Source organism: Castor canadensis, chromosome 3 (genome assembly GCF_047511655.1).
Source record: "Castor canadensis chromosome 3, mCasCan1.hap1v2, whole genome shotgun sequence".
NCBI classification, from domain to species: domain Eukaryota; kingdom Metazoa; phylum Chordata; class Mammalia; order Rodentia; family Castoridae; genus Castor; species Castor canadensis.
In genome coordinates this window covers 83,208,826-83,236,234 of record NC_133388.1, presented here as the reverse complement: position 1 = coordinate 83,236,234, position 27,409 = coordinate 83,208,826, and the positions used below count along the sequence as shown (strand labels likewise).

The following is a 27,409-nucleotide window of genomic DNA, read 5'->3' as shown; positions in this document are numbered from 1 at the left end:
AGCAGCTGTGCCCAGACGCGCAGCCCCTTCTCCCACCGCCCGCCAACTTGAAAGCATCTCTGCGGGTTCCTGCTCACTTCTCCTGCCCTGCAGCCGAGCCCCCTGCCAGGGACCGGGCGCCCCAACAGCCACGACACTATCAACCGCCTGTTCCCCGTGGCCCCGACCCCACCTCGCCCACTGGTTTCCCCACGCCCCAACCGTACCTTGCAGCCTGGCTCGTGTCCGGGAGGTGCCAGTGCGCGGCACGCGTCCCAACCGGCAAGACTCTGCCCCGGGGGCTGCCCCGCGTGGGGCTCGGAGCTCCGGACCCGGCTCGGCCCGGCCGGGTGCTGGCTCGCTTCTGCTCGCTGCTCCCGCGCGGGCTCCTGCTGCGGCGCGCGAGGAGGGAGGGGTCGCGGGAAACTCCCGGCAACTCCAACTCCGCGCGCCGAGCTCCCGCCGCAGCCGCGCGTCCGCCCGCCGCCGCCGCCGCCGCCGAGTGAGAGCGCGTCGAAGCCAACCTGCCCCCGCGCCCGCCTCTGAGCATGCCCAGTGCCGCCGTGGGCGAGCCGAGCGCCCTGGCCCGGGGCAAAGAGCAGCCGCTGGGGGCCGCCGCCCGCCCGGGGCTGCAGAGCGCAGGGAACGAGCGGAGGAAGGGTAGGGGCGCGGGCCCTGAGCGCGGGACCCAGGAGAAACCGGTCAGTGTGTGCAAGGCAGTGCGAGTTTCAAGGCTCGTGGAAGTTTGCAGACTGACAAAGATGAGTCGCTTTGGCAAGCCGCTCTGCAAGACCGTATTAGGAAGGACAGCCAGGAAACATTTATTCTCTTAGGAAAGAACAAGTGGGCCCGGCAGATGGTTTTTTTTTTTTTATCCACTCGTTCCCCTGCTTCGGGTGGCAAACTCAAAGAGCTAATGGGGCCTGGCAGGCAGTGTAAAATGAGTGAGAGCGGTAGTAGGAAGACAGCTGGGGAGAGCTGCAATGGCAGGCCGGCTGTTCTGCTCTAAAAGCCTATTGCTATCATGCAAGAATTCACACCTGCTTTTGCTGGATTTTGTGATTTTTCAATACATGGCAGAGATCTACATTTTTTCATGTAAATATTCTGGTTATCAAATCTTGCCAAAATACTCTAATCTTTTCGAAACACCCTAGAGCAAACTAAACATGTCTGGGTCCCTTCTTTGCTCAGCCGATTTGAGCCAATGTATTCTGCATTCTTGTAGCAGAGAGGTGCTGAGTGCTCACTGTGGTTTAGGAAGGCGCTGGAAAGGATCCAAGATGATTCAGACTGCCTTCATAGTAGTAGGGGAAATAGGTTTCCCTGACAGAAGAGAGCTACTGATTAAAGCCAGAGCATTCAGAAAGAGAGAACTAATGTGGAAAGGGGTTGTGAGAACTAACTTTGAGGAAACCACATTAGCACCTGAGTGAGAAGTCACTGAAAAATAAGTAATAGACCCCCTCAGAGACACTTCAGAGTCTGAAGCAGAAGGCATTAACAATAACGCTGAGCCTATCTTCATTTGAAAATTCGATATTTTTTCATCATGCACTTTTGCATCAATTTCGATTTTTAACCCATTGCATTAAAATATTGATCTCGATTGCTGTATTCTTTGACAAACCCTTAAATTCTGTGTTCTCCCTTACCTTAGCTTGGCCCTGCTTGGTTGGAGTAAAAGGAGCAAGACTTAAAGGGAAAAAGGATTACAGGGATGATGGGGACTCAGGTAGAGGAATTGGTTGACAGCTTGCAGAGATGCTGAGGAGAGTGAGTGGCAAAATCAAAGCTCAACTCTGGGAATCCTGGCTAGGAAGGTGATTTGGAGGGGAAGAATGGGAGGAATAAAGATGACTGGGGCATGCTTGCTGTTTGTGTAAAACCAGAGGGAGTTCCCTGATAAACTCATGCCTGTCTCTGGAGAGACACACATGGGGTTAAGCTTATTCCCAACAGGAAGTTCTTGAGTGGGGGAGGAGGCGGGTCTAGCCTCAGCCATTTCCCCATCAGGTTTAGAGGTGGCAAGTAGCTCCTCCTCTAAGCTGTTATTTCTCCATCTATGAAATGGAAAACAATTTTCTCAGAGTTCATGTGAGGATTTGGAGAAAGAGTGTATGATGAAGTTTTTTAAATGGCAGTACTTTAACCAAAGACAAGGCATTGTTCTTGTCTATACATCAGCTATATCAAATCTGAATTGAAATAAGGAAGTCCTACTGCTTTGCAAAAGTTGTCTTAGTAGCAAGTTTCATTGACTTAGCAAACTCTTTAAATGGATGCTGTTTATAAAACTTTGGAATCAGCTTTTGGGTGATTCAACAATTTTTTTCAAGTGAGACATTCCTGCATTATACTAGTTTCTATAGTCAGTCACCTCCTCCTTCCTAACCACTTTCCTTTTTTAATCTTCCCTTTCATCTTTCTTTTCTAAATATTGAATGTCTAGTTAAGATCACTCCTCCTTCTATACAAAGTGCCCTCTAACCCTCATGCAGGTTATCAGTGTAGTATCTGACCCAACCAGACAGGCACCCAAGGCGTGTCTCAGTTCTGTGTTGTGAGTGGTTCTTCCTGCAGGTGTCTCATCAGTTGCCACATTCATAGAGAATGGACCACTGCTTATTTTTAGGAAGCATTTTAAGCATGCAGAACTCTCAAAGGAAAAAAAATCCTTGGGTGTTTACACAAGAGGCCTTCCAGAAGTTATGGAAAGGAGGAAGTATATAGCCCAGGACCTATCACATAACAGGTAGTTACAAATATTTGCAGAATAAATATCAGTTTCCATCATCAAAATCTTCTGTGTCTCTGTTCTACCTCCCACAGTTCCTAAGAATTATTATTTTTAAAAAATCACAATAATGGTAAGGTCATCAAGAACAGGATGTAAACATTGATGTAGGGAGGGGTTCTGCTTTCTCAAGTAAGGTACTTTGCTTACATTTTATGCTGTTTTCTCTTTCTTTCTTCTTCTTGTTTTTTTGGTTTTTTTTGGTGCTCAGGTTTGGACCCAGGGCCTCAGGCATGCTAAACACATGCTCTCCCACTGAACCACCCCCACACACCCTTCTGTTCAAATTTTAAATTAGTTGTTGCATTTTTAAATTCTTATTAGTAAATAACATGTGGTATTAAAAAAGAAATGCAGTACATAAAAAAGCTCAGTATAGAGAGAAGACAGTTTCCCTCTGCAAGAGCTATTATTCTTGCCTGTTTCTTGCATACAGTTACAGAAGTACAATATGCGTGGACAGCAAGCTTAATTGTTTTTGTTTTTAAAGTCTAATTGTTAAATGATAGAACTGAAAAATCCTTGTAGTACATCTAGATGCCCCATTAGGGACTTTTAAATTGCTGTTACATTGCAAGGAAAACATAAAAATGAACTTTCCTTGTAGCACAAGTAAACTCATGGCTGCTAGGACACCAGACCAAATGACAAAACCCTCTAAAGAGCATAAGTGCTGCAAGAAAAAACCGAGTTCATCTAGAGTTGCCCTGAAACTCATGATACTCACTGTGAACCACAACTTAAAAACACCCTTGGGTTCAGGTATCTTAGGCTGCCTAGGGCTGTTGATGAAAGTGCCATCTAAATAACAAATGGAATGAATTGACGTGGGCACAGAGAGCTTGATCCATGGAATCAGGCACTGTAAACATCACTATTTTAATAGCATCACTTATGATAAAACATCATCAATCACAGTGTCTTCAATACTAAGGAAATATACATACATACAAATCCTTCTACTATGACAGCATAGCTAGTACCTTTTCAAATTCTTTGTTCTAATGATGTGACTTTAAGTAAGAAACCCAGGAATTCATCAGTTTATGGACTTTTTAGGTTAAATTACATCTAAGTGACATTTTTATTGGTCATAATCTCTTGAATATTGGGAATTTCATAAGATTCAATCTTCATTACATTCCCCCAAAATTTTAGAAATAGAAGAGTCCTTCCTTTAAGCTGCTTAGAATAGCATTCATTTTCCTACAAGAATCATGTCACTAAACTTATTCCAAGAAACCTATTTACTATCTGAGGTTTATAATTCTAACAGATTCATATCAAGTTTTGAAGCTATGTCATTTCTATATAGAGGAACAGGAGGAAATTTCTCTTCTTCTCTGGGTAAGAACAGACACCCGCCATGGTTGGTCTTAAACTTCCTAGCATTCTGGTGAAAACCTTTTTCCATGCACCTATCATCTTCACTCTAGTTTTCCTATCTAACCCAACTTCTCTATTACTCTCTATTTCTAAAGACCAACATTGGTTTAGCATACTACAAGTAATAACTGAGTAAAATAACTTGATTAGATCAGTTCATGCTCCTGTGTGGAAGACATATGCAATTTAAAGAGTATTTTGTGGTCTCAAAGGAACATTATCATAACAAAATTTTGGAGTGTGGCAAATGGCAAGAAGTATGCAGGATGATCTAGCACTTGCCTAGAATGCAGAGGGCCTTGAATTTGATCCCCATCACCAGAAACAATGAAAAAGAAAAAGAACAGTGACATGAAAAAGAATTCTGAGAGTAAGTGGTACAAAATGTCAAGGAAGGGAAGAAGTTTAGTAACCTATCATTCTATACTTTTATAATTTCTTCCCATTCTCCTTCAAAACTATGGATTCTTGGAATTGTGGCTGCAGTGGTAAAGTGCCTGCTTTGCAAGCACAAAGCTCTGAGTTCAAACCCCTATTCCATCAAAACTATGAATTATTTTAAGGTTTGGGACTCTGTTTTGCTTTTCAAGATAGTTCCTTTGGCAGTAGGAGTGATCCTCTCAGACTAGGGATAGGATGATGGGTTTTGCAGTCTATGCATCATCTGTAAAGTGATTGAAACCTGTTGCTTCGAGTGGCATCAATACAGTGGGGTCTGGGGTAACTGTGGGCTCAGATGGACCCATGGAGCATGTAGTGAAGATTCTGTTCTGTTTCTCACACAGTTAGCCTTGGTATTTAGTTTTTAACCTGTTAAGAATTTTAGTAGGTATATAACTGGAGTCCACCTTCTTTTTTGACTGAATTTCCATGTTACAGTATTCTGTCCCCAATTTACTAGGTGTATGATTTATTTTTCTTATATGCGTTAAGAACCAACATAAATATTGACTATTGGTATCAAATTTGGTGACTCCTCAGCATACTGTAAGATGGAAGACTTCTGAAAGGGCAAACTTCAGTTCTTTGTTGCTTCCCTCTCCCTTTGTTGGTCTTCTACTGTTCTCTAAACTTTGTTCTGCTTCTGAACTCCTAAGACATTTAAGTTTCATATATTAACATCTAGATAATAGAGACTAGATGGAGAGACAGTTCCTTTGGGAAGAAATGAAACCAAAGCAATTTTTGTCTTAAAAAAAGACTTAGTTACATCTCAGCATTTGGTTACATCTGGAACCTGGTTATTCATTAGTAGTTTCTTATCCATGTCTTTCCAGATAGATTGTTAGTTCCTTGAATGTTGGGAACAAGTCTTAGAGGTCTTCAATTTCCCAGACCCAATGACTAGCACTGAGGCAGACTTGTAAACAAATGACAATTACAACCTGTCACCATTTGAGTGAGTCATCAGGGAGAGGAAGCAAATAGTTCATTTTAGAGATAAGGAATCTGATATTTAGAACACACACATAAATGTTAAATTATATCAGCAATAAGTTTTATAATCAAAAGGCACATTGTGCTATTAAAATTCTAGATAAGAAATAGTGTAATGAAGGAAAGACTTTTTGAAGATCTAATGATTAAGCTGAGGCCTGCAGGATAAATCAGAAATAGACAGGCAAAAAAGAAGCAAAGAAAGAACTGAAGGCAGAGAAAATAGCAACTACAAGGGGACTGCATTTGGAGGGTCACTTAAGGTGAAAAGGCACCTTAAAGGCCTTTAAGTTTAACTTGTCACTAACCCCACAGATTTCCCAATGTAACTCATCATCTAATAAGATCAGCTGTCATAAAGAAAGACACTGCCTGGACAAGGGACATCACACAAAGTGATGTGGAGAAGCAGCAAGCCGTGGTAGAAAGGGCATGGGTTTTATAACAGACAGATTTGGGTTTGAAACTGTTTCAGGTCCTTTCCTTAGAACCTCTGGCAAATTCAACAACTTCTCTATCATATTTCTTATCTCAAAAATATGTGTATTACTATCTAGTTATGGTTCAAATTGGAGGGTTAAAAGGGAGATCATATATAATATACTTAGCATAGTACCTGGCACATAGAAAACGCTGAATAAATATTGCTCCTTTCATCCTCTGTCCACCTATATTGGTAATTTTGAGAAAAATAGAAGGGGGAACAAAGAATGTGCTTTCGATTTCCAACCCAAACTCTCCTGGAAGCACTTCCTCTGCCATGGGCAATCATATTTTATCTCCACAGATGTAATGTACCCTCTCTACTTTTACAAGTTTACATAGATAGAAAGTACTTTTTAAGAAATCTCCACCTTCTGTCTAGATGTCCTAGTATTTCTATGTGTACTGTACTTACAAAGAAAAGGCCCAAAGGGACAGACTAATGGTTTAGAGGCGTTTTAAAACTGAGAAGTTCTTTCTACACCATAAATTAGTCTTTAAGAATGACTAGCTTTGAATTTTGACCATAAGTAGCTAAATACAGCTCTTCTTTCCTTATTTCTTGAATTGTTTGAATTAATGCATAGTATGTACCAGAAAGATTATGATATAGAAAGATTGTTGGAGCCACTCTCTATAGCAGCAGGACCTCCACCTTAACACAGACATGGCTACTGAGGTAAGTTCAGAGTTTGGTAGACTGAACCACCCTAATTACTGCTTCCTTTATTTCAGCAATGTTTTGAAAGACCTATTTTTAGTTCTAAATGACTCTGTCTCCAGAAAAACTGTTAGGCTTTGCTTTAACAAAGAATCCTTCTTCGGCCAGGGCACATGTGAGTCACTGACTACACAGAGCTACTATCTCACCCAGTGTTTCTGTGTTCTTTCTTTTCTCTGTGTGGTTCCTGAGCCCCTCCAAGAGACTAAAGAAGGTTCCGCTCCCAAGTTCCCTGAAGCTCTCCAGCCCAGAGGACCTGTACACCCATGCATGACCCTGTAATTTCCAAACGCTCTCATCTTGGAAATACAAGGTCTAGGAACATTACTACTCCATATGCGCTTTCTGGAATAGCAACTTCAGCATTACCTTGGGAGCTTGTTAGAAATGCAGACTCTCTGCCCACCCCAGACCTGGTGAATCAGAACCTGCACTTTAACAAGATCTCCAGGTAATTCATTTACACTTGAAAGTTTAAGAAGCTCTGCCCTAGGATACGCAGCCAAGAAAGACTGGAAGAAAACAAAAAGCACTTTAAAGATTAAATCAATTTTCTTTGCCCTTGCTGTCCTTTCTTGCTCTAATCTCCAGTCCCAGTCTCCGTATATCTAAATCCTACCCTGTTTTTCTTTGAGCTGTCTGTCTGAATGCCTTCTCTGTGGAGAGCTGCAATGGTTGTGTCAGTCTGCGGCATCTCCCACTACTTCACCTATATCTTCCCTTTGGCTCTTACCACACACAGTCTGCTTAAACTGTATGTGTCTGCATGCACAGGGCTCATCTGTCCTGCTGAGGCCCTGCTGGAGCCTTCCTATATCTCCTATCTTGTCTAGTGGGGGATATAGGATGGAGGGCTACAGAAAAAAACTTGCTTATTCATCAGAAAAAAGGAAGGGAGAGAAGGGGAGCATAAGGTCCATTGATGAAGTAAATAGCTTTGGAAAACTAAGTTCAGACCTGGGTGAACTTGAGCCTGTTTGATACAGAGCCCCAGAAATCATTATGTCCACCTACAAGAGCCCGAGACACTTGTAGGCATGGAACTGTCCAGGCTTTCCAGAACTTCCTGGGCTGGAACAGATTCAAATTACCCCTACCACAATACTCACCAACCAGGCCAAAGCAGACCTCTCTCTAGGAACAGAATCACAGTTCTATTTTCCAGCCTTGAGCCCTGCTCTAACCATGCTGTGGTCTCTGAAATGATCACCTCTTTGTCTGCCTGCTTGTACTGTGTTTATTCCCATCTGAGCACTAATACATTCATTTTCTAGAAGCAAAAGAAAGAAGAAATAAAGAAAGGAAGGAGAAGAAGAAAGAGAGGTAGTTTTTCTTTTCTTTCATTTTTGCCTTACTGGTGATTGAACCCAGGGTGTCTCACAAGGTAGGCAAGTACTCTACCACTTAAGACATCCCCCAGCCCCTGGTTTTGAAAAATGTTTTCAGTGTCTACCATCTTTATAAAGAAATCTTTTGAAAACTATTAGTGTTCATAATTCAAGCGTGTGTAATGCATCCTCAAATAAAAGTGACGGATGGGTTTCTGGCTGCAATTTAAAGGTTAAAAGAACAGGTCATGTTATTACTTTTAGTGAATAACTGGATCAGTTAATAACTTTGACTCTAGATAAGATTTATGATATCATAGTCACCATAAATGTATCTTCCTAACAAACATCCTGGTGTTACTATAATTTTGCCACACGTAAAATATAATGGGAAATGTTCCTAGGACTTACAAGAAATTAGACTTCAGTAGTCTCAATAATGTTGCAGTACATAAAGTGAATATCATGATCCCACCAAGAGACTTTGTGGGAAGACCTGGAGTTCACATACAACAGGCATATAATTTTTGATAAGCATTTAAAAGGTGTGGTCAAGCCAGGTGTGGTAGCATGAGCCTTTCGTCCCAAGTACTCAGGAAGTTGAGGCAGAAGGGTCACTTGAGACCAGCTTGGGCAAAATGAATGCATAAAACAAAAAGTAAAAAAGATAGACTATTTTAGCCAAGATTCATTATTTTGAGGGTGTTGCAATTTGTTATAATACTTTCAGAGAAAACCTGGTGATCCTATGGACAAAAATACCTAGAAGCGGTAATCCTGATTCCTCCCACTGTAAGTTTCCGTCAGGGAGGTAGCTGTATTATTCAACATTAATTAGAATAGCAAAAATGGGTAACACATCTCAGGAAATGGGGACATAATTAAGTGAATTTTGTCTTATTAATTTGTCCCAATATTATGTGTATACTATAAACAATACATGGGATAACCAATCGGTGCTTATGAAACAAGCTCCATAGAAAAAATCAGAACATAAAATCATATAAAAATATTACTGTAACTCATCACATGTCCAACATAAAAGACTTACTCTAGGCCAGTCACTGTGCTAGACACTAAGGACCCAGCAGTGAAAAAGAAGAGTACAAGTTCTTACATTTGAACCAGATAGTGTGATGAGGAAGAATGACAGTCCACAAGTAAGCACACAGTTACGAACGGTGACTTGTGCTATTAAGTAAGGGTGCTAATGTATAACGGGGACCTGAGCTGTTTAGGAGGGTGGCATTTGTCAATAAGCCTTTCTGAGGAAATGAGGAAAAAACCAATTAGCCAAGAGAAGACTGGGGGAACTGTTCCAAGTAAAAATAGCAGGAACAGAATCACAGATGTGGGAAAGGGCTTGAGGCCATCACAGAAGTAAAAGAAGGGCCTGAGTGACTAGTACATAACAAGAGGAGAAGGGTAACATTTAAGGGACCAAGTTGTGCACTGTCTTCAGGATTTATTTTTTAAAACCCAATGGGAAGCTATTGAAGCTTTATGAGCAGAGGAGTGGCAGTGGACATTTGAAGACCACTCTTGGGCTAACTGGGTTTAAATAAGTCAAGAGCAGATGGGAAAATACTATGAAGATCATTGTAGTAGTTCAGGTGAGATAGATCAAAGTGTTTTATTTTTAATATATTTTTTTGGCAGCACTGGGGTTTAAACTCAGGACCCCACACTTGCTCGACGGGTGTTCTTACTGAGCCACTCCACCAGCCCTTTTTGTGGTGGGTTTTTTCAAGATAGGGTCTCGAGAACTATTTGCCTAAGGCTGGCTTCAAACCATAATCCTCCTGATATCTGCCTCCTGAGTAGCTAGGATTACAGGTGTGAGACACCAGCACCAATTCAAAGCATTTTAGATTAAATTTGAAACCTGGTAAGTGTGGAAAAGTAGATGGATTGAACTTTTTTCTGGAGGTAGGAAAAGTAAAAATTACTAGCAGGGTAGGAATAGGGCTGGAAGCATCCATAATATTCTCCATATTACTTCCTTAAACCACTGGGTAGATGATGATCTTTCACCTTGTTATGCTTCGAAATTTAGGGAGAAAAATATTAAAAATTCATTTTGGACATGTCTTCCAAAAGACATTGGAGAACCAACTAGACAGTTTTGTATGGAATTCAAAAAATGGATCTGTTTAGAACTGATATTAATATTGGATAAATGATTATAGTAATTAAAGAAAAGGTCCATTCTTCAACTGCATAGAATTACAGCTTTAAGAGGACTGTTGAGGAGGAGGAGCTATCAAAGATGACTTCGAGACTGGAAGGATGTTGAGTATTAGAGTATAAAGAAAATAATATTTCAGGAAGAAAGGTGTAGCCAACTCTGTTTACTACTGCTGAGAAGCAAATTGAGAGGATTTGCTCCTATGGACCAAACAAATAGTATTTTTTAAAATAAGAATAGTGGGTTTAGAAATATTTTTATAATGTTTAAGCTTTATTTAATAACGAAAATCTAACCAGTATCTGATAATTTTTGATAGCTTAATGTTGGAAGTATAAAACCTGTAAACTTAAAAAACAAAATCTTACCAAATTTAGTTTAAAGATCTAATTGGTTTCTATTAGTGGTTCATTAATTGATCAAGGTCTCACCTAAAGATTTAGAAAAGATATTCCATTGGTCGTGAAAGAAGAGTTGACATTCAAAAGTCCAGCTTGATCAGGAGCAAGGCAGCAGTGCTACACAAAAATCAGATTGGATGACAGTGGCTTCAGATTACTTTCACTGTGGTGTTAAAGTAGTGGACTTCCTTGTTGTGGCTGTTCTATTTGAGAATTTGGCTATCATTTCTCTCCTAATCTCTGGGAAGGACAGATAAACTCAGTTTCAGTTTTCTTCATGAGTGACATTTGGCTTGGCCTGTTGAAGCCAAGAGCAGGAACTCAGTCGATTTTTAAATCAATGGGCTTCCATATTTCATCCAATAATCCCCAAACTCTATGTTAGTCACCTCTTGCATTCCTCTATCTTATATATTAAACAGTTAACTTCCTTATCTCCAGTCTTGGATTAAACCTTCCAAAGGTTAAAACCCAGCCAGCTATCCAGCCTAATAGTGCAGCTGCTAACTGCACAAAGGTCCTGGCTTTGCAGTAGACACCACATAGAATGCTGTTTGCTACACATACAAGATTTTTAATGATCTGTACAAGTCATCCCTTTGTTTATAGAAGTTTTTTCATAAGTGCTATTTTCTTTAAAGAGCAGTAACCTATCTTATTCAGGTGATTTCTTGTCTTAGTTTCACCAACATGCATCAAAGATCATTGAAAGTATCAAAACAAAAACAAGTTTTACATTGTGATATTTGTGAAATGAAGAAAGGAAGTGAGATAGTTAAGACAAGAACTGTTGCCTTTCCAGTTTGGGGAATGGGGGGAATGAGATGACACAATCCATTTACCCTTTATTCTAACCCTCCTCTTAAATACCTTGACTAATCATTTTCTTCATAATGACTCAGTGTCACCACCCTGTACAGTCATAAATTGAAAAAAGAGAAAGAGGAAGAAGGAGGCTTCAAAAGGATTGGTATCAGCAAAACTGGCAGAACCTCACTGACTTCCCCTAACTCTGCACCTTAGACTTTAATTATATTGTTATATGGTACTCTTTCCTCATATACAAATTCTTCTTGGCAAGAATTCAAATTCATGCACATTATCTTCTGTAACCTTCTACAGCTGTGTTATATTTACCAAAGCTAGTCTAAAGTCACTGCCTTGATAAATGTTTCATGAAACAGAAGACATCTTGTCATTCATTTGTATTCGTTCTTTTCTACTTCCTCTTATCTGTTTCATTGGACACACTCTAAGAGATCTCAAGAAAATATTCTATCCTTTCCCTTTGTGTTATGCATGCCATGATGAAACCTATGTACCACTGGGGGTAATGCAGTAGATGGGAATACTATAGAAACTGGCAGCTGGATGGAGGAGGGTAGGCAGGAGTGTGTTCAGAGATTTTACATGGCAGGTGCCATTGCTCAAGGAAGAAGAGAATGAGATGGCACAGGGAAGATCAGTTTTCCAGTAGTGTTGTTGATTTTAGTTTTTACCTAGAGATAATTAAATGTTTAACTTGTGATTTTCTTTTCAGCTGTTGGAGGAGCCCTCTGAGGTCACAGAGGGAAAACACACCATTCTATGATACCTTTCTCTTATCTTAAACAGCTGCTCTTTTTGGAGAACTATGAAAATAATTTTGGCTGTTCTTAGAGGTAGACCTGGTACAAAGTTGTCCAATTATTTTGAGAGCAGGTATTTTTCATTATCAGATCAAGAGCTACTGGTACTGTAACAAAGCACAACAGAAATGTATTTCTTGTACTTCTGGAGGCTAGAAGTCTGGGATGAGAGGCCAACCTGGTTGGGTTCTGCTGAAGGGCTTCTTGATTGCAGACTGCTGTCTTCTCATTGTGTCTTCACATGGCAGAAAAAGTGTAAGAGAGGTCTCTGGAATCCTTTTTCTAAGGACACTATTCCCATTCATGATGGCTCCACCAAATCATCTCCCAAGAGCTCTACTTCTTAACCACACTGAGGGCCACGATTTCAACATATCATATTTTTGGAGACACAAACACTCACTCCATAAAGCTATATTGGTACACAAAGAATGTCTGTTGCCCTAGTGTAGTATTGGTTTACATATGTGCAACTGGTTTACTTGAAGATTTAGAGGAATGGAAAAGAAAGACAAAGGAGATAAGAAATTAAAACAAAAACTGAATGTGGAAATGCTCACCTGAGGACTGGCTAAAGTTTTCTCCAGCCCAAAATTAAAGTCTCTTTTTACACAGTGACCCATATAATGGCTTAAAAGTTACTTTCATCACTGATTCATTTATTGTCATAATTAAGAGTAGTGTTTAGCCAATATTTAATTACTTTCTTTTTCCTGTAGAATAGAATGTACTTTCCTGACTCAATGACTTTAGGTTTGGCCATGTGACTTGCTTTGGCCAAACCTAAAGTTTGGAAGTGAAAAGAAGCTACAAATGTGCTCGCATAATTTGACTTGGGTTTTGTATACCAGGGATCTATCATGAGAAGAGCATGGCCCAGTAGCTGCTCTTCTTCATCCTGAACCCCAGAGCAAACACAAATGAAGCAGACCTGAGGCCTATCCAAAGCCAGAGCCAAGTCCAGTTGTGCTGCATCTAGAAGCATAACTTCCTAACCAAACCAGCCTAGATCAGCCAAGCCATAATCACCTGCAGATCCTTGAGCATTTAATGTGTGTTTTTGTAGTCACTAATTTTCCAGTTTAAGCCCTCAAGGAGGCATCATCAAGATCACTCAGTCATATCATGTAGTTTTAAATGAATCAGGCTTCTGTGGTCTAAGTGTTTGTGTCTCTTCAAAATCCTGACCAGGTGAAATTCTGATCTTCAAGGGAGGGCATTAGGAGATGGAGACTTTGGGGAAGTAAGTAGGTCTTGGGAACAGTCTTCATGAATGGGATGAGTGTCCTAATAAAACAGGCACAAGTGAGCTCATTCTTCCCATCCACCACGTGAAGACACAGAGGAAATTAGCAACTATCAATCAAGAAATGGGCTCTCAGTAGGCACTAAATCTACTGATCTTGGACTTCCCAGCCTCCAGAACTTGAGAATAAATTTCTGTTTTTCATTTACTGTCTGGTTTATAATATTTTTTGTTACAGCAGCCCAAATACACCAAGATATACTGTATATTTCCATAACTTACTGTACATCTCTTATGAAATAAACTTACATAAAAATAAATTGAATTAAAAAATAAAGTCATTCAACATTAATGAAGTCATTTCATTTTCTAGCATTTTGGCAAGAGTTTCCCCAACCCAAATATTCTTAAGTATAGTTCTGCTGTGTGAGTAACAGAACTGCAATACGTTATTATTTGGGAATAATTCTCCATTCTGTCTATCCAGTTATTATTTTTGCAGTTTATACAGTTATCTAAGAATAATGCAGTCAATGTTAGGTAATTCTCATAATAACTTAGAAACAAACAATATAAAATTCTTCTTTCAAATTATGTAAGAAATCCATGATCATTATAGCAAAATTAGAGAATGCAGATAAGCAAACAGGAAAAAAAAAACATAAATGCACCAGTCAGAGATAATCTGTTAAAATTTCAGTATTTATTCATCTTTACCAAACCACACATATGTGGGCTTTTGTATAGACCCACACTGTGCACACCTCTCTGTAAATTGCTGTTGTCACTGAGTATTATGCTGCAACCTCCCTCCATGACAATAATACAAAGAGTCATCTTTAATGGCTGTCTTCATATTTCGTGCCCCCCATCTTTGGATATTTAGGTTATTTCCAGGTTTATTTTTTCCATTATATGTAAACAATACTCAAACATTGTTGTTTGTACATTCTTGTCCACTTTCCCAGTTATTTTCTTAGAATAAATTCCTAGAACTTATCCTACCAATGAAAAGTGTACTTGCACGCTTGAAACCCTGGTCAGCCAAAACCCCAAGGAGGCAGGATTCATTTATATGCCCTCTGGCAATGTGACTTTCACCACACCTTCAAATCAACACTCTCTCTTGCTTTTTGGAAGACCTTCCCTCCACACCTATTACCTGTTATATATCTAATATCTACTGTACTTCTACTTATCACAATTTGAGAAATTTTCTCATTCATTTTTCCTGAGATATACAAAGAAAGAAAAACATGCCTTACATGTCTTGAATGGGAAGAATAACTAAAAATAATCATGGCTGCAAAGCAGTTTTCTTTCTCAGAAGAAAAAAAAAATCCTCTTAATTTTGTTCTCAAGACTGTTTAGAATAATATCTAAGTCAGTTCTAATTTCATGATATTAAATATGGCTTGTTGAAAATGAGTCATTTTATACACATTGGGAGTTTTATGGTTAGTTTAATGCCACTGAATTTAATTAAATTGTCACTTGCCTTGCACATCATTATACTTTGGTAAACTCTCTGCAATGAAGGAACTCTTAGCACTGAACAAAAAATGCACAGTTCTTCTAAGTTGCATGATCTATTGAGTTAATTTCTTAGGCAGAGAAACTGAGGCTTAACGCAGTAGATCCTCTAGCAATAGGAGTAAGAAATATCGTAAACTCATAAAGGTACTCATAAAGGTACTATATGGAGGAAAAGAAAATTAACTAAAGCAGTATTTCCATGCGCCAAATTCAGTCTTTTGCAATCCCTAATAAATGAGATTACAAACTAGCATTGAAAATTGGGTTTTTATTTGGAAGCGACATGTGGTTTGGGAGCTCACCCCAGTGCACTCTCCATCTTATAGAAATCACAAAGACAGGAGTAAGAAATCCTCCCTAACCAAATCATTTCATTTTTCAAAGGTAAAATCTGAATCAATAGTAATTTGAAAGTTACAGATAAACTATTGCTGTGAAGAATATATGAAACACCTAAGATTTCTTCAAGAGAAATTCTCAAGTTGTCTTTATCATCATTCATTCATACATATTTGGAGGGAAATTAGAAGTTCTAATTGCAAAATTAGACTTTAAAGGGCTTTCTTCCAGCATACTATTATACAGCTGAGTTCTGATTTGATTTTATGACTTTTGAAGTTTTTTTAAAAGAAGATTCACATAGAACTTTACACTTCAAAAGTACTTGCTTAATGTTCACATTTTCCTATATACCATGCTAAGCTCAGAAACAGCATCCTTTTTAAATAATTTACACTTTAAACAATAAGTTTTTGTTGGTCTTGATTTCTCTTTCATCATGTGTATTTTCTGACATTGCCTTTTTATTCAAATTCAGCTCAACAGATATTTACTGAATAACCACTTGGTACAAGACTGTGTCAAGCTGCAACTGAATCAGGATAGAGAAAGAAGCAGCGTGGATGCCAGGGACTGGGAGCAGAGGGCAATAAGGAGTGACTAATGGGTACAGAGCTTCCTTTTGAATGGTGAAAAGTTCAGGAACTACACAATGATACAACACTGTGAGTGTGCTAACTAACACTCTATTGTGTACTGTAAATGATAAATATTATGCATTTTACTACCATAAAAATCAGGTAGAAAAAAAAGAACCCTGGGTCGGTGAAGGAAAAGCTTAAGTATTCTGCTTCAGAAGTTCATTTAATCAGAAAACATGCTTAAATTATCCTTCTAATCTCCCTATTGATTTTATGCAATAACTGTGTCAAATCTAATTTAGTAAGCATATATTACTAGGGCAGTCATAGGCAATCATTTCACCTAAAACTGCATAGGAATGCTAAAACGTGCAATTCATGGTCCTTGCCTTCAAGTAGCTTTCAATTTCATAGGGAATAAAGATAGCCATAGAAGTGTATAATGTAATACACAATGTCATGAAAGCTAGACTGGAGAGGTGAACACAGTGTAAACAGAAAGAAGATTAGATTAATTATTACCAGTCTCATAGAATGGCAAGGGTCAGTCCAGGTGAAAGGAAGAAGATAAAAAGTATAGAACCAAGGAAGGAAAGACAGTTATAGAGAGCGCAGAGTATCCATGTTTGGCTGATGGGCATAGTTTAGGAAGCCAGTGGAAGTAAATTGAAGAGGTTATCAGTATAGTGTAGGATAAGATTGAAGGCATATCTCAAAGTAATTTATTCCCAACTATCCATCTGCAAAAATGAATCTTCCCTGCAGCATCTGACAAGGGACCATTCAGCTACTTTTGGAATTCGTCTAGTGACCTAGAAATCAGTGTTTTCTAAGGTGGCCTGGACTGCTGTTAGATGACTGAAAGCTTGAGAGTTCTTACATTGATCAAAAATCTGCCACACACACACACACACACACGCACGCAATTTCTAGCCTTTATATTGGTTCTAGTTTGGAAATTGCATGAATTTTTTTCCCATTTTAGCTCTCCTAGTGTTTGAGTCAGGAAACATATATTCTCATTTTCTTTTCTTTTTTTTCAAGTCAGACATTTTTGGATTCTTGGATCCATTCTCTTTCTCTCTATTTTTGCACAGTGATGGTACTGGGAATTGAACCCATGGCTCTTTAATGCTATGAGAACATTCTACCACTTAAGCTATTTTATTTTAAAGATAGAATCTCATTAACTTTGCCCAGTCTGGCCTTGAGCTGCCAATCCCCCTGCCTCCACCTCCCTAGAAATCATTTCTCTTTGACATGCTTTCAGCAATTCCTGCAATTCTAGTTACTCTGTTCTCTAAATTTCAGCATCCCTATTTCAGTTTTATTAACTAGTACTTAATTGGTTTCTCTAGGTTTAGTCTGACTAGCATCGCTTTGGCTATTCATATAACATTGACCTTAGCCAAAAGATCAAGGAGTGATTCCTGTTTATATAGCCTAAGGTTCTATTCAGAGTTCTAACAGGCACAACACTCAATAGACAAACATTAAGCTTGGAGTCAATAAGACTTGTCTAAAATTGTTTTTTGTAAGTGCAAAGATTAAGTCATTTCTTCCCAATTCAGTACTCAAGTGCTGAACTTCTAGATTTATCATTTAAATTTTTCATTGTGTTCAATTTGTTTTATAATTATCTAGTTTGAGAACCTTCAGGATCTTGATTCTTCTATATGTTGTATTGGTTTCTCTACTACCTTATTGCCATTTATTAATTTAGTAAGCATACTTCTTATGTTGATATTTAAGGCATTGAAATACTATTTTAGAGAAAATTATAGATGATAGAATTTTAGATGAACCACTATAATTTTCTTTCCAGTTAGACTTTGAATTATCCATTAGTCATCTCTGAAAATGTTAATTGAACTAACTATGAAATCACTCAATTGTATTTTCATTTTCATTAGCTAGTATTTTATTATTTTGTCCACAGACTTTATTATGAAACACATTTTAAAACGTATTACTAAAATTGACATATTAGCTAGGAGCTCAGCTTTTGGAGTTAAGGTTTCAGGAGTAGCATTTGGCAAAGCCAGTTGCTAACCATGACCTTGGGCAAACTGATTACTTTCTTTGTGCTTCAGTTTCCTCATCTATAAAATGTGTGCAAAGATATCACCCACTTGAGGAGGTTGTCATTTGGATTAAATAAGCTGTCACCTATCAACAATACAAATGGGAAAGCATTAACTGTTACTATTATAATTGCAGTGATTAAAAAAAAGAGTCCACAAATTCTTTGATACTCCTCCCTTTAAGAGGTGTAGCCTAACCTCTCTGCTCTTGAGTGTGGCCTGGCCTTACTGACTTGGTGGTTTCTACTGTTTAGACCGTGGCATCATTTTTCTATAGAAAAACATTGTAGCTACCTCCTTACTATCTCCTGGATTCCTCCCTCTGGGGGAAGTTAACTGTCATGTCATGAAGACATGTTAGTTTTCTATTTCTGTGTAACAAATTGCCACACATTTGTCAGTTTAAAACAGTTGACAGATCTATAGGTCAGAAGTCCAGCACAACATGCCTGGGTCCTCAGGGTATCACAAAGATGAAACTATGGTGTCATGCAGCTAGAGTTTTCACATGGAGACAATAGGGGAAATCAGCTTTCAAATTCATTCTTGGTGATGGTTGCATTCAGTTCCTTGTAGCTATGAGTCTGATGTCCCTGTTTCCTTGCTGTCTGTCAATGGGGACACTCAGCCCCCAGAGGCTGCCTACACTCATTGCCATGTGGTTACCTCCCTCTTCAAAGCAGTATTAGTATGTTGAATTGTTTTCAGGTTTTGAATCTGACTTTCCCTTTTACTAAGAGCTAGAGGAGACTCTTAGCTTTTGAAATGCTCATTTGATTACCTCAGACCCATCTGGGATTATGTCATGTTCTACCTTAAGCTGATTGCTTGGGACCTTCATTGCATCCCCAAAATCTCTTCACAGCAATACCTGGGTTACTGTTTCATTGAATAAATGGAAGAAAATGTGTGTGCACCAGAGGCCAAGACTCTTGGGTCCATGTTAGAATTCTACCCATCACAGGTACTAAGTTGTAAAACTTGTTTCAATCCCAGAGACTCAGACTTCAGAGCCAAGGCACTTAACCAACAAGCTAAGCTGCCCATTATAACTCTGGGCTATGGCCATATTGTAGAGAGAATGGCATACCAAGGGGAATGGAAGCCATCTTCTGTATTTAAGACATAATATACATATATGTACAGGCATATAATCTTCGATTAGCTATCAAGTGTTTTTGAACAAGTACATTTTGTGATCAGAAAATGCTTCAGAGGACTGGGGGTATAGGTCAGTGGTAGAGCACTTGCCTGGCATGTGTGTGTAAGGTACTGCCAAATTAAGACCACGTCACGTGTGGAAAGGAAAGATTTATTAGAAATCCAGACTGCAGGGCTGTCCCCCCAAGATCAGGGATCAGCGACTTGGGTGAATTGGGTAGTGGGCTTTATAGGAGGGGCCGAGCCATGGGGGAGGGAGAGAGAGTCTCTGGTATTTGATTATCTGTGACCACCAGATGAAACAGGTCAACATGCCTGGCTAGTTGAGTAACTGGAGGTTCCTGAGTTGTTTTGCAAGCTGAGAAACAATCAGGCAGGGAGAAACAGGCAGTCATAAATCAGGGGATCTGGTTTTAAGATGTAGCCTTGGGTCCTTCCGCCCACCCCAAGAATGCCAGGGACCTAACAGTGTGAAGCTCTGTGTTCCAACCCCAGCAAACCACACACAACACACACACACACACACACACACAACATACACACATACAAAATTTGCTGAAGGCTGCTTGAGCAAAAGGATTCTACATAGGAAAACTGGAAGTCCAGAGAGTATTTGTGTTGCTATCCAACAGCCCAAGATGGACATAATGATTGCCCCAAAATTGCTGAGGCTGTCCATAGGACTGGATAAAGAGAGTTAGTGGGAAAATTTCTGAGGAAATAGAACCTATGGGGTTTAGCAAGTAAATTTACTATTGAATTTAGATGCAAAGTTCTGGCATTTTATGGGTCAAGAGATTTAAATGGGAGAAATACAGAGATATATATTAGGAAGTTATTCAGTTGTAGTAATTACTTGAATTGTGTGGGGAATGACATCACAAGGAAGATTGTAAGGAAAAAATAGAGCTGAAAGATGTTAAGAGATAATTAAATTTAGAAGTATAGAAAGTATAAAGTCAGAGATGAGGAAGAAGGAGGACACTTTTAAAAAGTAGGAGAGAGAAAAAAGAGTTTCAAAGAGCAAGGTGGTAAGTAGTATTAATTTATGCCCTATCTTAAGGTTAGCAAGGATGAGAACCTAGAAGTTAAATTACAAACATTTAAAAGTATATTATGAAACAGAAAGAGGTAACCAGAATCTTTCTAAGTTCAGCAATCTGGGGAAGCTGACACAGAAAATAAATATGTTTCTCTTAGAGATGAGGGGAATGACCTGGTGTCTGAAAACCATTCCAATTGTAATGTTCTTTGGAGTTGAGCAGACTGGGTGATTTCACATTTATTCATTGCCAAAAATAACAATGCTGCATCTTAAGTGCTTCCTGAAATTTAAACCCTGGACTCATAATTTGAGTGTGGTCATTCACTGCTCTCAAAGCTACCTTAAGGTGGTTTTGGCATCAGAGACTCCTGACATCCATCACCATAGTCACCTACTGTCCATTCATTTCTGTCACCACCACTCATCAACCAAACTGCCTGGACCAACTGAGCTTCTAGTGAGCTTGGGGTATAGGGACACTGCATCACCCAAACACTGCACAAGATTACAATATACATAAACACCTAGCAGAACCACAATGAATGCTGGAATAAGCATATGCCTTGTTCTTGGCTCTTCTTCATCCCATGTGTCAACCAATTTTATAGTCTCTTTACAGTGTTCTTTGTTATTGTTTCACAATTATACTCATATCATTGTTAATCTCATTATTTTCTTTCTTTTCTAACTCTTCCTTACTACATTAGGAAAATTGAAAATCAATTTTGCAATCACTCTTTGCTTTTTCTGCCTACTTCCTTGTTTCCCCATTTGCTCAAGAACCAGGCTTAATCAATTGTGATAAAAGTAAGGGAACACTAATTATATATCTCTATCAAGAAAATTAAATTTATATACTTTGAAGTTAAATTAGGCATTGTGAAGAACTGATAGCATTAACTTCTAAAAGTCCATGAAATTAGAGGTTATTTCATGAAAACACACAAAGTTATTCTATATATCACTACAGTTCTTGAGAACATGTTTTTACTTAAGCAACAATATTGTGATTCTGTGTGTGTGTGTGTATTTGTGGACATAGTAGCAATTTGACTTTTTAATATTTTAATTGCTAATGTCAAATATTTCAGATATGAGGAAAATAGTATTTCATATAATCTAGAAATTCAGCCACTATGTTTAATCCTGTTGCCAGAGAAAATTGAATCTACAATCCTAATAGGTGATTTCATTTATGGCCATACCACCATAAGTGCATTGTGTCTCATCTAACAAGTAGTTACCAAGTTCAGAGCACAAACCATTTAGAAGTTGAAGACTGTGCACACGTGACCAAAATTCAGTTAAATGTCTTTTCTACAAGGTAGCCAGTCTGAATTTTTTCTGCTATTTTTCTGCTCAAGGGCAATATCACCACAATCACTGTATTCTGTATTTAGAAAAGCTGCAACTCAGCATGGCCAGGATGATGCCTTCAGAGGCAGGTAGAACTGATTCAATTGCTTACATTCTTGGTGGTTCTGAGGAAAAGATTTAACTTCTTAAACCTTAGCTTCCTATTCTGTGAGCAAGAAATAATATGAGAGCCTGTTTCTTAAACTTACTGTGACGCAACAGCCAAGATGCCCCACTACTGATGAATGGATTAGGAAAATGTGGTAGTCATACACAGTGAAATTTTACTCAGCCACAAAGAATGAAATTTTGTCGTTTGCAGGTAAATGGTTAGAATTGGAGAATATGATCTTACGTGAAGTTAGCCAGTTCAGAAAGGCAAAGGCTGCAGTTTTCTCTCATGTGGAATATAGACCTAATACAAATAGAAGACATATTATGAAAAACAGGGCATGCTAAGGGGAGGTCACACATGAGAGAGGGAGATTAAAAAAGGAAGTTAAGAAGGCGAATATGGTTGATGTAATTCCCATTCAAGAATGAATACAAAACTTTTAAGCCCTAAGAATGGGACTAAGGGAGAAAGGAGAAAAATAGAGAAAATGAACCATTTTGGGTTATAATACATTTATGCATGGAAATGTCACAAGGAAACCATTATGCTTGTCATTTTTTTTTTGTTATAAAAACAGAGAACAGGATTGCAGAACAGATCTTGTCTGGTGGGTTGGTACCAGTAGGGGAGAGGGAGGATGTGGAGAAATGTTTAGGAGGGTGAATATGGTGCAAATACAGTGTACACATGTATGTAAATGGAAAAAAGACCTGTTGAAACTATTCCAGAAATGCAAGGATAAAGGAGAATGATGGAGGCGGTGAATTCAATTACGATATATTGTAAGAACTTTTGTAAATGTTAAAATGTACCCCCAGCACAACAATAATAAAAATATATTAAGGAAATCACAGTAGACACTTAGTCATTACTGTTTCCAGACAGTAAAATGGTGTTATTTAAATTACACACCCATCTTAGTAAAAATATTGTCATCATGTAGACCTAATTAATTAATTAAGGCAGTGCTGGGGATTAAACTCAGTAAGGGAAGTGGTCTACCACTGTTTTTAAAAGTAAATTATATACATAGTCTTTCTAGACTAATATGGTATGAACATATATCAAAGAAACATCTAAGAATAATATGGCAAAAGTAAAGAAACACTACTTAAGAATAAATAAAAAATATAAAGTACAAATTCGCATTTATTGTTGCTTTTTAAAGTTTCAAATAATTCCAACACAACTTTTCAGATATTTATTTGCAATATTGCACTTTTTTGAATTTTTAAAAATACAAATTAGAAAGTTCTGTTTCCAAGTGTTTTGCATGTAAAAATAAAAATGTTAATGAATCACATTTTCACACAAAAATTTCACACAACAACGCACAACAATGTAAACATTTCTAAACATTCATTTTTTTAGGCTATTGCTTCCAACAGCACTCAAAATGTAGCAGTTACTTGCTTACTCACTGGTAAAATACCACCTTCACCAGAATGGGACAGGTGTATGGGTTCCAGTGCTTGAAGGAGGCTTACTACTGACAGGCACTTGTCATCACAGAAAGTACCAGCAACTTTTCTTTCCTTTTTATGTTTGCTAGGATGTTCAGTATTAATAATCTCTTTGCATGACAGAATTGATCAGTGAACTTGTAGCACGTATCTTTTCTGTAAGAGAAAACTATATAATTCATCATTAATTTAACATGAATTTAAAATATTTTGCCACCAGATAATCAGTGGACCTATCTGAAGTACAACAGGTTTTAGGGACACTCCTCATCTCATGAAAATATATGTATTTAACAGAGATTTATAAATGCTTACTATTTGCCAAGCATTGTGCTAAACATATTATAAATTTTATCTCACTTGATCTCATAAAAGCATTATTATGAGTATGGTTTCATTCCCATTTTACAGAAGAGATAACTAAGGCAAGAAGAAGTTAAATACATAATAAAATTTGTTCCAAGTCTTTGAGCCCTGGCTATTTTGACTTAGTGACCGCTTTTAACAACCAAACTTGGTGCTTTGAATTCTACTCATGAAGACAAAATAATCTTTAAATGCATGTAACCAGGTACATGTAAACAACAATTTATTATAGTGTGTTTGAAGCAAACATTGAGTGAGGTTGCAAATACCAGTGCTTGGTGTCATGGAATCCCTCCATTTCCCTTTGGAGACCTCTATGTTCTACATACAATACAAGATGTGCCCATCTAACATGTGCACCTAGTGAGGGTCCTAGTGTGGAAGACACTATACCCTTAATCTATTTTGTATTTTTTATACCTATGCAAGTAGATGTTCTATTATTTTCCCTTGAAATTCCAGTGACTTAATATCCCTCAGGGACATTTCACCTTGCTTTGAATGCACATGGAAGATGAGCTTAAAAAGTTTGCGTGTGTCTGCTTCTCAAGCTGGAAGTTACACTGTGTGAGCCTGCCTGTAAGAACTGCTCCCTATGAGCAGCTGGCTGTCCATATTTTTATACCTTAGAATGTATCATGAGTGTGTTGCAGGAAACCTTCTAAGGGTTTCCACAGGATAATGTGATACTTTAACATAAATTTATTTATTTTTTCTGTTCTCTGCCTCCAGGTATTGAAAGGAGCTGCTGAGAATGTAGCAGCTGGAGGAAGCAAGATTTGGGAGGATTAAACAAGTCTTTCACACATGTTTCACGTAGGACACTATATTTTCCACACAGAAAACATTAAAATGAATTTAGTGCTCTTTTTTCCTAGCGAATATCTCATCTCCAGTTGTGGAAATCTTCCTGATGTGTTGGATATTCATATTGCTCTTCAAAATAAGAGAATCTGGCTGGGGGGATGGATGGGGGGTAGAGGTGGGGGGAGCAGTGGATCATGCCTATAATCCTAGCTACTTGGGAGGCTGAGATTGGAAGGATCACTGTTTGAAGCCAGCCTGGGCAGAAAAGTCCGCAAGACTCCATCTCAACAGGAAAAAAAAAAAAAAAAAAAACCACTGGGTGTGGTGATGCACACCTGCCATCCTAGTAGGAAGCTTAAAAATGAAGGATTTGTGGTCTGGGCTGGCCTGGGCAAGAAGTGAGTGAAACCCTATCTCCAAAATAACAAGAACAAAAAACCACAAGGAGTGGTTCAAGAGGCAGAGCACCTGCCTAGCAAGTACAAAGCCTTGAGTTCAAACCACAGTACTGCCAAATAATTTTTTTAAAAAAATAAGAGAACCTAATGCTTAGGTTTTGAATTCTCTAGATGTTTAGATGTGACTTCTGTATATTTATTTTTCATCATGGAAATGTTATTTGAAGCTGAGTATGGTGGTATAAATCTGTAATTCTAGCACTCAGGAGACTGAGACAAGAGGATTGTGAGTTCAAGGCCAGCCTGGGCAACACAGTGAGAACTTGCCCAAACACAAAAACAAACAAAAGAAACAAAAAAGAAATATTATTCTATCCATTTTATTACCATAGCTATGGCTAAACGATTCCTTAATTATTTTGTTTCTTTTCAGTACTGCAGTAATATAAAATAGTTAAATGAATTAGAGCTTCTGGAACATTTAGATGTGATATACCACCCAAAAAATGAGAGGTTACCTAATGCTAGGATGAACTTGATTTTGTCACTTGGGGCTCAGAATATGTCTGGTAATGAGCCTCACTGAATACTGTAATCCCTGGAAGGTAGTAATGATGTTTTTGCTTGTCTGTGTTTTTGTAACTTGAATGATGCTGAAAGGCAAGGCTGTGATATATATTGTTGAATGAGTGAATAAGTAAGTGACTTTTTTGTCTGGAGGATCTGACTTCCCTGAAGAATGCTGCAGACCAGAGCAGTACTTAAGTATATTTGGCAAAAATTTACGTTGCTTTCGGGTTCTTGCCTGTGCTCTGCATGATATTCTTGCTGAATCCCCTCACTTATCATTTCTTCTACTTTGTTTCCACCCTAATTTCATACACAGCAGTCAAGATGGCTTCCATGATGAAGAATATTATTTTCTAGAAGGATAAGAAAACTGAGCTCAGTGTAGACATAAGTGTACTTTAATGTTCAATCCAGTTAAATAACATGTATATGACTCTCTCTTAGATATGAATCTACTTAGTTATCTATTTAGATTCTGGAGTCTATAACTCAAAGGAGAAGAACACAGCAAATTCAATTATGATCCTTTCAAGGACAGAGATTCTCCAAGGGCAAGAGTCTTTTGTTTGGGCTTGGATCAATCTTTGGCAAAGCACATTGTTTGATTCTTCCAGGTGAGCAATGTACAATTTATGTGCATAGTAAACTTGTATTCAGTTTAACTGCCCTCTCCAATGAATTCTAAAGTTTTGTACTTTATTTAAATTTATTTAAATTTTCTAATTTAAATTTTGTAAGATAAAATTGAATCTCTGTTCTGCTAAGAAGTTAGGCACTACACACTGTGTGGTAGACTATTAGGCGCCTACTGAACATGGCTCTGAGTGACAGTTGCTTTGTTAGATGCTTTGTCCAGTGTAGACTTGTTTTAGTGTGGTTTTCAATCACTACTGTCTTTTTTTAAAACATAGAAACTGTGATTAGCATCATTATAAATTTATTTTCAATTAAGATCATGTGGTTAATCCTATAATTGTAGTGATACAGATTGCACTAATAGTACCGTGGTCATTTTTTTCTGTTACTAAACTTTAAAAACACGTGTGTAATCAATGTGATTATTCTCCCTTCCTGCTATCTAGATAATCCTCATTTTATAACATTGGATTTTGTCCAATTTTAACTGATTCCAATGAAAGAAACAGTCATGTAAGTAATTGTCAGAGATTATGATGAACTTTAAAGGAAAATTACCCCATCCCAGATGTTAAGCATAGTAATATTTTGAATGAAAAAGGGCTGGAGTCATGACTTAAGTGGTCGTAGAGTGCCTGCCTACCAAGTGTGTAGCCCTGAGTTCAAACTCCAGTACTACCAAAAAAAAAAGATATTGAAGGACCTAGACTCATTTTTTAGATAGTTAAGCATTAGACCCACACTTATAATTTGCTGGCTACTATCTGTATATGACTATTTAAGTTAAAATTAAGGTTATTATGATTAAAATTAAATAAAATGAAAAGGCGAGTCCTGCCTTTAAGCCATTAGTCTTATGTAGCTAATGGCTTCTGGTCAATACCACAAATATAGAGCACGTCGATCATCACAGAAAGTGCTACTAGAAGCACTGGATTAGACTATAAGACTTTTGAGCAAATTTATTCAAGAATTAACATTTGTAGCTGACAGAATGATACACAGCACTCCCAAATTGTTTAATTTGAAGGAGGGAGAAGAAAACAGACTATTATTCAATCCAAAATAAATAATGGAAGACACTAAATAGAAGAAATCATCAGCCAGCTTGGTAAGCTTGGAGAAAAAGAATGTTTTGTGTAACGTGGGCTAACCATTCATTGGAAACAATGTCACATCTTGGTTGAAATCAAAACTTATAAGAATGCCTTTGAAGCAAGGAAGAGCCTCACACTTTCAAAGAGGGGTCTGTGTTTCTGAAATGTGTGCTTTAAGACAAGGACTGTCCCTTCTTAAATGTAGGCCACCTGCTACTATGTTTTTGAAATAGACATTCAGATTAATTGTTATCTAGAGTC

The 27,409-nt window shown here is 38.2% G+C and overlaps 2 protein-coding genes across 2 annotated transcripts in view; one reads left to right on the top strand and one right to left on the bottom strand.

The window, feature by feature from the left end:
• Positions 1-7,497, bottom strand: part of LOC141421248 (uncharacterized) — a 158,256-nt gene extending 150,759 nt beyond the window's left edge. Inside the window, exons 1-3 of the mRNA XM_074066914.1 lie at positions 7,423-7,497; positions 7,217-7,315; positions 207-654 (exon numbers count right to left, since the gene is read on the bottom strand). Of these exons, the coding sequence (XP_073923015.1) occupies positions 207-654; positions 7,217-7,315; positions 7,423-7,497 (622 nt within the window). The remainder of the gene's footprint in view (positions 1-206; positions 655-7,216; positions 7,316-7,422) is intronic.
• Positions 1-27,409, top strand: part of LOC141421230 (inhibitor of Bruton tyrosine kinase-like) — a 1,912,155-nt gene that overhangs the window by 522,440 nt on the left and 1,362,306 nt on the right. The gene's annotated exons all lie outside the window — the stretch shown is intronic.